This window comes from Orycteropus afer, unplaced genomic scaffold (assembly GCF_000298275.1).
Source record: "Orycteropus afer afer isolate SDZICR_OR568_19922 unplaced genomic scaffold, OryAfe1.0 scaffold00056, whole genome shotgun sequence".
Taxonomy (NCBI): Eukaryota; Metazoa; Chordata; class Mammalia; order Tubulidentata; family Orycteropodidae; genus Orycteropus; species Orycteropus afer.
Genome location: NW_006921643.1, coordinates 6,531,147 through 6,542,336, shown reverse-complemented (window position 1 = coordinate 6,542,336; position 11,190 = coordinate 6,531,147). Strand labels below are relative to the sequence as shown.

Here is an 11,190-nt window from a genome sequence, read left to right as displayed (position 1 = left end):
AATCTTTTCCCACAATACACCTCAAAAAGCAACCCACAATGCTTTGCGTTACGCTGCCATTCCGATTCCAGCCTCGCCCTTGCGTCATCGCTATAGTAACCAGCCAGCTCGAAGAGAAATTGGAAGAGGAGCTAAAGCGTAACCTAGAATGCGTTTATGTCAATGGCTAAATTCTGTCCCGCCCCCAATGTTGTCCGACCTATCGCAGAGGCTGGAGGGTACCCCATTGGTTGCATTGCGAGACTCCGGCTGGGGATTTAGTGCTACTGAAGATGGCGGCGGCAGCAGTGACTCGGGGGATCCCGGGAAAGCTGGTCTTGCGTGAGCTTCGTATCCATTTATGCCAACGCTCGCCCGGCAGCCAAGGCGTCAGGTGAGGCGCGGCGTGGTAAGGCAGGCGGGCGGGCTTTGGAGACTCCAGGGTCAAGACCTCCATCCACTTCGGGGAGTGGGGAAGCCTGCACCCACACACCAAGCACCGCGCTCTCTCCGTCCTTGCAGGGACTTCATTGAGAAAAAGTATGTGGAGCTGAAGAAGGCGAACCCTGACCTACCCATCCTGATCTGCGAGTTCTCCGATGTACAACCTAAGCTCTGGGCCCGCTACGGTGAGCGCGTGACGCTGGGGGTCTTGGACTCCGTTGGGGGAACGAGGAATCGAGAAGAGAAAGGGCCGCCCAAGGTCACCCAAAAACCTATAGCGAGACTAGAACTCGGTCTCTGGCCTTGTCACTGACCTTGCTGCTGATAAAGAATTTTTCATTCTCAGACTTATATGGTGCTTTGTATCCTGGGCTTCATTTATATGGAGGCGGTTACGGTCTCACATAGGGACCAGGAACTGTCGATTTTTTGTTTTAGTTCAAAACAGGCTTCAAATAGGAGGAAAGAGATGGTCAGTTCCCCTCAGTGCAGGCCCTTCTAAATAACGAGTGGGAATTGCCAGCCTAGGTAGAGTGTAAGACTCTAAATAATAAAAACGTAAAATAGTGACTCTGTCTTGAGTACTTAATGCTGAGTGCTTCCCAGCCGAATCTCATTTAATCCGAACAAATCATATTGAGGCGTGGGTTATTTTATTCTCAGTGTAAAGGTTAGAAAACTGGAACGAAACTTAAAGGAACATACCTAAAGTTAAACATAAGCTAAGGTACAGAATTGAGCCTTTACATTTCCTCCTCTTTCCTAGAATGAACCTATCCCAGACTTCTCTGGCCAATTCCTTGTTATTACTCATGGTGGACCTTATATATCACCTCAAGAGACATTCCCTGACTAATTATGTAACATTGTCCCCAGCTCCTTTTTACATTACCCCATTTTAATTTATTACAATCTGAAATTTTTATCATCTTAGCTGCTGTATCCCGACCACCTTTGCTGTGCCGAGTATGTAGCAACTTCCTGGGAGATACTTATATTTATTGAATGGTGGGATTATAATCACAGCATTTAACTACACCCTGCATTTAACTAGCCCAAGGACTCTGGGATGGGTGAATGAGGAGAGTCACATCTAAGGCAGATAAGTTCACCTAACAGTGGACATCTCACTAATAGATGTGTTGGAGGGACAAAAGCTCTCCTTCCACAAACCAATAGACCAAAGGGGAAGGGAGTCACAACTTTAGTGTATTGCTTTTGGTATTATATTAGATGGGTTATGGGAGCCCAAGGAATAGGCACTCAGCCAAGCCTAGACTCATATAATGAACTGCTCATAGTGGTTGCTATAAATGCCTACCCCCTCAAAAAAACCAAATCCATTACTGCTGAGTTGATTCCAACTCATAGCGACCCTATAGGACACAGTAGACTGCCCCATAAGCTTTCTAAAGGCATAATCTTTACAGGAGCAGACTACCACGTATTTCTCCTGTGGAGTGGCTTCTGGGGCAACCTTTCAGGTAGCATTTAACCACTACACCACCAAGACTCCTTTATAATGCCTGCGATGCCCTTGAAAACCTACCTGAAAGGTCTTTTTTCCCATTGTGGCCACCCAGAATCATCCACAATTCCATTTGGACCTGGGCTTCCTAGATGTCTTTGAGACCCCCTGGATAAAATCTACGTATACCAAATCCTTGGTCCTATTACTAACATAATTGTAAATTAAGGATAAGGCCCTTTTATTATATTTCTGTAGTCCCTACAGTGCAGAGTAGATATTTAGTCACCTCCTTCTTTCCTCAGGATTTGGCCAAGAGAAGAATGTCTCTTTGAACAACTTCAGTGTTGATCAGGTAACCAGAGCTGTGGAGAACGTGCTACATGGCAAAGCCTGAAGCCTCAACTGAGGATTAAGGGCAGCAGCTCAAGCCTGGGCTGTTTTGGACTGAGTATAATACAGAAAAACATTATTCTGTTCTGTATAAATTTTGTGCTATAAAATGCTGTCTCAGAATGTCCTTTTCCTCATTCCCCTATTCCCACCCCTTACTGTTCAACCACTGAGGCAAAGCAGTTTAATATAAAAATAAATTTATTCTGTCCTATCAAAACCCACCAGCTACTGAAGAAAAGATTATTTGGCCTCAGAATAAGTAGGCTGTTAACTGAGTTCCCCCAGTCCTCCTGCTTGGATGGTGCAGGGTGAAAAGGGAGGAGCTGGGGTTCAAAGGTCTTAGCTTAGGCTTAGGTATGGGAGCAAAGAGCATACAACCTCATTATGGCTCTGAACCTCTAAAAGGGGTGTTGAGTGACATCTAGAAATCAGGTCCCCTATGGAGAGCTGTTTTCCAGAGAGCATGCACACGATCCTTGAGCTGGGCTTCCTTCTCATGCCTTTCTAGAGCCTGCAGCCCTGATTGCTGCAGGAAGGCCTGGGCTGCCTGCGGACGGGAGAAAAGTATTTAATTCCTGGGTCTCTATACCCTGAGACTCAATTCCCATATCTAATAAAGTCAGACCATGAAAGTTAGCCCACTTCTTTGAAGAGGGTTCATTCCTAACAAGGGTCTGACTTAGTCTATATAGGCCAGCCAGCCCCAGAGAAGTAACTGTAGTTAGGACTGGAAGAGAAGAGAGCTATGGTGAGACCAGAGGCTTCAGAGCAGATGGACTGGGGACCCAGGCCAGAAACCAACCTCCGCCTGATAGAGGAACAACAGCTGCAGCAGCTCTAAACTCTGGCCCACTACTTCAGTGTCAGAGAAAGCCAACATGTCCAGCAAGGAGTGGAGCAGAGGCCCGGGCCACAGCCGCTGGCAGTAAGCAGGACCTTTCTCTGCAATGTTGCACAGTACTGTGAGCACCTGCAGAGAGAGACAAATAAATAGTTCCCACAAAGGAAAAAAGCCAAAGATGATAACAGCTAAAATATATAGAATGCTGACCACATGCCAGGCATTTACCATGTAAAGTAGTTTTTTTCTTTTTTAGTAATATTTTACTGTGTTTTTGGTGATGACTTAGCAGTTTAGGTTCCCATTCAATTTCTACACAAATGGTTTGACATTGGTTATTCTTTATGATGCATGAACACTGTCATTACTTCTATTGTTTGTTCTGTTTCCATCTAGTTTCCCTGCCCTCTTACATTCTCATCTTTGTTTTAAGAGTATTTGTTGACTGTTATGCCAAGCAGCTTTATATGCATGTTCTGTCATTCCCACAGCTACTCGCAGAGGACTGCAGTCCCCAAGTATAAATGATGAAACTAGCTTAAGGTGGTTAGTTGATTTGCCCAAGGTTAGTAACTAGTAAGCCACTGTCTAGGGACTCACACCTAGATTGGTCTGGCCCTGAAGTCATACCACACCACCCACCAGTTATCAGCTAAAGGCATTTCTCAGAGCTCAGGCTTGCTTCCATTGATGCTTTGGCTATACAAGGTCATATTCAGTGACCCCAATACCTACCAATACGCTCACCACGTTAGATACTGGCAATAGCTGCAAGAGAGGTTCAATCAGATGCAGGGAGAGCAGAGAGGTGCAGAAACTAGGACTGTTTGCTGGAGGGAGAAATACCAGGATGAAGCCTACAAATGGGCCTGAACCCCTTCCCCTATCCTACCCACTTCAGCCCACACCATGAGAAGTATCCTTAACTTAGTTTAAATATCCAGGCCTAGGCAGAGATTGTTTATACCAGTGAGGTTGTTAAGGAGCCAGAGACCCTCAGGAAGTAGGCTGGGCTGTTTCTGGAAGAAGAAGTGCAGAAGGATAAATAAGGCAGCCACGAGACGCTCATCTTCAAGCTGCCCTCCCATAGCCTCCACTTCTGCCTCTGTTAGCAGATTGCTGAGACACCGAAGCACAGGGCATGCCAGCTGCAAAGACAAGTTAGGGGTCAGGTGTAAGAAAGAAGAGGCTACCTGCACACCAAGAGGAGATGTATAGTATGAAGAAAGGTACCCCAGACTTTGATCCATCCTCTTCACCTACCAGTTCCAGTCCTGTGTCCTCAGTTCTCTGGACAGCTCCAGCTAAATCCACCAACAGCAGCCCCAGAGTGGACAGAGCCCCATGGGCAATGAGCAGGGGATTGTTGACCTGACTAGGTAAACAGGAAGTAATCAGTCAAAGCCATTTTTAAGTTGAGAAATAGCCTAGGTCTGTGCATCTCCAGGGCTCCAAGAAGACAGTAGCATAGAGGAAAGAAAATTCACCCGAGAAGTTCTAGAAACCAAAGTTCAAAACCCTAAGTTTTCCCTTCTATGGAAGGGAGCCCCAGGGAAGATCTGTAGCAGTTTGCCAATTGGCCTTTGTTACCTGCAGATAATGTAGTGAAGACACCAGGCAAACTCCACAGCAACCCCAGGGCTCAGCTTTGGGCCAGGCTGCAACAGCCGCAGCATGTGCTGATGAAGAGCAGAGCCCAGGATGGAACTGCCAGCAGAAGCAGGGCCATCAGTAAGAACCACAGAAGGCAAGATGCCAGTTGCTTTTCCTATTAGCAGGTGGGTAAGCATCCTACCCAAAGCTCTTCCCAGCCAAACACAACTGCCTTGGAAATGACTCAAGCAGACACCCAGGGCTACGCTACTGAGTAGGTCACCCCCCTGCTACACACTAGGAACACAATTTTACTTACGGAATTATCTTCTCTGGAGCTTCCTTAGCCTGCAGAAGCTGGGACAAGGCATACCCAAGGGCTTCCAGCACAGCCACATGGGGGGACTAGAAGCAGACAGGGTAGGTACCAAGCTAGACCATAAGGTCTCCTGAGACTTTCAGCCCCTTCACACAGGGCAGAGGCTAGAATTACCTATTCAAAACAGGTGGGGTATGTGGGAAGGAGTGAGGAGAGAGAATTACCCAGCAAGGGAGAAGGGAGGTAGGCACTCACCTGGATGCAGGCAGCCAAGGCTGGGACAATGCCCTGTGGCAGGAGCTGCCTTCTCACAGCCTCACTCCCCACGATCAGGTTACCCAGTGTATACAGACATAGCTCCTGAGAGAGGGCAACAAAAGCACTGCGCTTGGCCTGTCTAGTGCCAGGCTGGAGTAAGGAGAAGGGAGTAGAACAAGCCTGTCAAGGCTCCCGGCACGAGAGGGTAGAAGATGATTGATTAGTGTAAACATGGCTGTGGGCTAACAGGTTTTCTTCTCTCTACCTGCCAGCTCAAACTAGACCCAAAAGCACCACTTTTTAATCCAAGCCAAGAACAAGGTAGGAAGGGATGGGGCTTACTATGAAGTCTGAGCTGTGACCGGAGAGGTAGGTGAGGAGGTAGGAAGTGGCTGGCAGGCAGGCCTCAGCCACCGCAGGCTGCTCAGAATGAGAGAGCTCATGCAGGCACCGAGCCGCCTCAAGCTGCAGCAGGGCCTTGTTGCTTGTCAGGAACCCGACTAGGGTACGCATGCTACCCTCCAGCCTACATGAGTAAGCACCAGAGCCCTGTTCAGTCTGTGGCCTGTCCTCCACCCTACTCCCACCCCCCACTCCTGTCCACTTCCCAGGGCCCCACCCACTCACACCACCCACACTGACCGGATGAAAGTCTGCTGTGTCTCAGGGTGCTGTAAGCCTTGACGAAGGCTGACCAGAGCCTTCTCTTTCTCCTTTTCCTCTGTCCCCCGCTGGGCTAGCCGCAGAAACTGCTGGATCTGGAGGCCAGGGCAGGGGGAGGAAGACAAAATTACCAGGAAGCAAGTCCCGAGTCCCACTCTGCCCACTCCACCCGTGAGCTGTCCACTGTCACACCATTTTCAGAACTTGTCGTTCTCAAGAATATAGCTAATAAGCACCAATCCTGCAGGAGAGTGTATAAAAGGGAATCAGAACATGGTTCTAATACAGCCCTGCTGCTCTACAAGGGACTTGATCCTGAAAAATGGGAATAAACATTTATCCTGCCACCTTCATACAGGGTTATTTCAAGGTAACACTTAAATTACCTCTCAGCCTGGCTTAACCTACCACTCCAGCCATTCTCATTGCAACCTACACACCTAGCATAACATGCCTTGTTTTTTCCAATGTTTCCAAGCTTTTGTACATGCTATTGCTTCTGCTTGGGATGCTCCCTAGACCCGTTTCCTTCAGATTTCAACTCTGTCATTGCTTCTGGGTAGCTCTTCCAGGTTTCCTCAGCAGATTTAGGGGTATCTATTGTGCCCAAGCTTCTTTTCTTTATAACAGGTATCACACCTGGGCTGTAAGCTCTTCAAAGGGACTCTTTTCACTTTTGTATCTCCCAGTGCCCAGCACAGTATCTTGGCACTAGGTATGCAAACAACGAATAAATGGAATGACCCCAGACATAAGTGCTTTGTAAGCTATATATGTAAACACACAGAGGATCCCCAAGGCTTGCTAAAACCAATTCTTTTCTTCTTTCATTTAATAAATATTGAGCATCTACTATATGCTAGAGATTGTGCAGCCTGCTTGATTTTCAGTGACGACAACATAGGGTGTAGTTTATCGTGGACTTGAAGTCTAGGTGGAAAGCAAATGAAAGCAAGCGAAGAATTAGATGGGATTAATATCCTGTGAAAAACAAACAGGCTACCAATTCCAAAGAGGGCCCACTGCAAGTGCCAGGGCCATGAGACAGGAAACAGCCTGGTATGTTGTTCAGAAACTAAAAAGAAGTCAGTGTGCCTGAGATGAGTAAGTGTATAAGGGTGGAGATAGGCAAAGGCCAGACCATAGTGGGCTTTGCAGGTCACAAGGATTTCGGTCTTCGTGTGTGTTTTAAAGACCCATCTGACGTGTGAATGAACTGGAGGGCAGCAAGCTAGATGCAGTGTAACCCATTAACGGGCTGCTGTAGAATCCAAAGAAGAGATGACTGGGGAATGTGCGATGGCGAGGCATGTACGGGCTTATTAAGAGGTAAAACTGTTAGGACTTGATTTATACGGCAGTGAGGGGCAGGGGAGTATCGAAAATGATTCCCTGTTTTCCAGCTTGGCCCACTAGGAGAACGAAGTTGTTGTAGACCACGTTCAGGTTTGGAGACCATTCTCCAGTACTCGCTGGAGAAGCTAGTGAGAGGGTTTGGCGCCAGATGGCGTAGACAGCACTGCGCATGCTGGCTCGCCCCGGGCCCCTCACCTCGGCTTCCCCGAGGATCGTGGCCACCCCTCCGGCTTTCTCCAAGGCGTCGTCTCTCAGCAGCCTCTTGCTGACCAGCTGTTGCTCCCTCCGCGCCTTCCGCAGTGCTGAAGGTAGAGAAGCTGACTGAGCGTCGGAGGAACGCCCAGGCTCCAGGACTAACGGGTCCGGACCAGTGACTTCTTAACCCCCTACCCGACCGCCATACCCCCTCCCTGTGTTCCCTTGCCCGCCCGCACCTGCCTCCCGCTCCCGCCGGCAGCGCCGTAGCTCTTCCACCCCGCAGCCCACAGGCCTGAAGCGGCCCTGCTGTCGCTTCCACATGGCAGAGATAGAGGAAATCCGCAGGGAACGCAGTGGCCACAACCCCGCCCAACGTCCTGGAAGATGGCGTGATCAGCCGCGCCGCAGAGTGAGGCGGGGTAAGGAGGGGCGGAGCTAGAGCAGGGCGGGGCGAGGGGTGCGGCTCGATGTGAAGGAGGAACTAGACGCGAAGCACAAAGTGAAGGTAGGGCGGGGCAAGGAAATCAGGCTCCGGTCAGGCTCGGCGAAAGGCTGTAGACTCGGACCTTGCTGCCCCAGCCCGCTCGGCCTCTGATTGGTTTCCTTTGTTCCTAATTTTGGAAAACAAAATAAACTCACCCAACCCGGGTAGACCTAGGTTAGTAACGTCACCATCCAGTCAGCAAACAAAACCTCTGAAAAGATGAAACTCAAGCTATTCAAATTGTCATTAAAAATCCTAATCATGTCTTTAAGCTTTAACTTGCAGCACACCTTAACAACAGGAGCATTCTAGCTGCGTTTGCGTCTCAGTTATAAGAACTGCCTAAACATCTACTTCTTAGAATAACCATAGACCCAGAAACAGCTAACTGGGCTAGAATTGAAAGCACCTATGAAAAGAACAAATATGTTATCTATTGGAACATCTATTCCTAACCACAAACCCAGATGTCCTCGCTCCCTGTTATGCTCCATTTTAGCCTTGCTTGTAACCCAATAAAAGACAAGTGTTACTTTACTTCTGGGCTGACACTTCTCAGTGTGCTAAGCTGGCACTTTTCTGTGTGCTAAGCCCCTTTCCTCTCTTGGAAAATGCATAAACCTTTTCTTTAGCTTCATTCTTTGCCTGAAGTGAATTTTTTCACAACCCCACCGGGAGAATCAACCTAACAATCTCCTCGGCCCAAACGCACGCGTAAAGGATCATTCAGTACAAACACCCCCTAGTTTTGAGAAGTCGCGCTGAGATTTCCGCCGTTACACGGTTCTCGCTGATAAACGCTGGCCCTAGCGCGCCCTGCACCAAGCCAAATGTTGAACGCACATTACCTCGTTGAAAGTTCGCGACTACAAACATTATTCCCATTTTACAGATGAGGAAAATTAGATAAATATAATAATCTCATTATCCTGCATAAAAGTGAGTTCCCATTAGTTTTTAGGATAAAATAGTTATTTCACCAGCATTTGAGCACCACTACTTTCGACGGCACATAACAACAACAACAACAACTTTACTAAGCACTAGGAAAATATTAGTGAAATTTAAAAAAAAGAAACTCCTCACATTCGAAATCCGAATTGATTGATTGTGACAATGGCACAGGCAGTATTTCATTCTGTTGTACATAGGGTCACTATGAATGGAAATGGATTCCAAGGCACCTGACAAGCGCTGCATGGTCAGGTCCAAACGTATATCTCCAGTCTCAACTGGCACCAAGCCTCACCTTACCTCTCCTGGCATCTTCCTTTTGTTCTAAACAAGCCCTGCTCTTTTCCTCCTGGGACATTTGCATAGGCTGTTCCCTCTGCCTGGAGCCCTTTCTCCCCTCTGAACATCTTTCCCTTAAGTAGCATCATCTTCAAGACTTCAGGTGCAATGTCATCTCCTGGGAACTTCTGAAGCACTGCCCCTCTTGTAGAATATATATATATACATATGGCACCATGTACTTCTCTTTGATAATCCTTTTGACATCTGTCATTTATGGTTTTACTGTTTGATGTTTGTCTCCTCCCTTCCCCCTCTCCACAGCTCTTCTAGGTTAGAGTCTTATTGGCTGCATCTAATTTTCAAAAAGGCAGTACTTATACAAAGGTACACGTAAGAACAAACTGAGGAAAGAGAATTGTTCTTCAGACCAACTTCCTTCTCTTGAATCTAACTATACCTACCCTTAGGCGTCAATTGATGAAGTTTACAGTCTATTCCCAAAACAGCCAGTTAAGTATCTGCAGACCATCCTCCTGTCCTCCACATCTCTCTAGTCCATCCATCCCTGGGCAACCATTTACTGAGCATTCCTGTGCATCGTGCTCTGGGCTGAGGATAGGCCCTAAGCCTTGTCTCCTTCCTCACGTGACGGTGGCATATAAAGCCATAATTTGCTCCCAGGGAGGAAGGGAAGTCCCAGAGCAAAAGCTATGTTCTGCACAGCATCGGTTCAAACAGTTACTTCTGCCCAAACTGTCTTTCTGCCCTCATCTACCTAGAAACACTATTAACATTATAAGGGACAGCCTCCATATGTTTGTTGTCTTCTACAAGGCTCACTGTCCCTTCCTCCAGAACCCCCAGGAACCCATAGTTTCTCCTCTGTAGGAGTCTCCCTCACCCTGGATTGTAATTCAATGTCCCTGTTTACCTCCCTCAACTGCTAAGAGCACTTGGTCACGTATGTATCTCAAGGTTTGGCACCAGGCATGGCACTTAGTAAATTGATGGCAGATGTTTCTTGAATCAAAGTGTGAGGTGAGGCTCTTTCCAGAACCATCCACACCTGCAGAAGAAAGATGAGACAGTCTGCTTCTGTAAAGATTTACAGCCTTGGAAAGCCAATGGGGTTCACTATGAGTCAGAATGAACTCAATGGCAGTGAGTTTATTTGTTTTTGTATTGTCCTTTTTAGCTTAGACCCCTCCAACTCCAAAGAGTGCCTTCCAGAAGGTATTGGGCTCTACTGAGCAGACAAAGCTTTAAAGATCTGAGTCCTCTGGATTCAAAAACTCTGAGGAAGAGGAATAACAATCAACACTAACATCAATATAAAGAGCCTTGGTGGTACAGTTACGTGCTCAGCAGTTGGTGATTTGAAAGAGCTCTCTAAAGATTACAGCCTGATTCTACTCTGTCACATGGGTTCATTATGAGTCAAAAATCCACTCAACAGCACCTAACAATAACAATAATAACAATAACAGAAGGAGCTCTGTGCCAAGGACTTTACTCACACAGTATTATTATTATTTCCATTTTACAAAGAGGGAGCCCAGAAAGCTGAGGCCTAGAAACTTGCTCAAGTCTCATAAGCTCAGTGATAGAGCTAAGATTACAAACCAGGCTGTCTGATCTGACTACAGGACTAGTGTATTTAACACCAGTCTGTACTCACATCTTCGTCCTCATCCTTCGGATGTCATTGTGCCCTGACCTGGCCTTGGGGCAAGGCCCCCAATGTGAGAATATGCCAACAGATACACAGGGGCAGTATGGTCTGAGGAGATCTCCTTGTTTTTGTTGGGGACAAATGCACAGCTGTTCCAGGAATAAAGGGAAAGTGAAATTTAAAAAAGACTTTCATGCAGCTCTTTATCCAGGGATCCGACTAGAGGGCACATAACAACAACAACATAGGTCTGTGAGAGATATGGTAAAATCATGGCCCCCTA

General features: G+C 47.3%; 3 protein-coding genes across 3 annotated transcripts in view; 2 read left to right on the top strand and 1 right to left on the bottom strand.

The window, feature by feature from the left end:
* The first annotated feature begins 272 nt into the window (after window positions 1–272).
* Window positions 273–2,288, top strand: NDUFA2 (NADH:ubiquinone oxidoreductase subunit A2). The gene is made up of 3 exons (XM_007939003.1): window positions 273–373; window positions 502–608; window positions 2,197–2,288. Exons 1-3 carry the CDS (start codon window positions 273–275, stop codon window positions 2,286–2,288), a joined length of 300 nt encoding a protein of 99 aa, XP_007937194.1.
* A 420-nt stretch (window positions 2,289–2,708) lies between these two features.
* Window positions 2,709–7,836, bottom strand: TMCO6 (transmembrane and coiled-coil domains 6). The gene is made up of 12 exons (XM_007939001.2): window positions 7,752–7,836; window positions 7,513–7,619; window positions 5,941–6,056; window positions 5,641–5,824; window positions 5,296–5,400; window positions 5,041–5,126; window positions 4,719–4,835; window positions 4,392–4,503; window positions 4,096–4,276; window positions 3,864–3,958; window positions 3,090–3,257; window positions 2,709–2,834 (listed from the first exon to the last, which is right to left on the bottom strand). Exons 1-12 carry the CDS (start codon window positions 7,834–7,836, stop codon window positions 2,709–2,711), a joined length of 1,482 nt encoding a protein of 493 aa, XP_007937192.1.
* The window catches only part of LOC103195507 (monocyte differentiation antigen CD14-like), a 6,087-nt gene continuing 2,731 nt past the window's right edge, over window positions 7,835–11,190 (top strand). Inside the window, exon 1 of the mRNA XM_007939088.1 lies at window positions 7,835–7,924. Coding sequence (XP_007937279.1) covers window positions 7,835–7,924 — 90 coding nt within the window. The remainder of the gene's footprint in view (window positions 7,925–11,190) is intronic.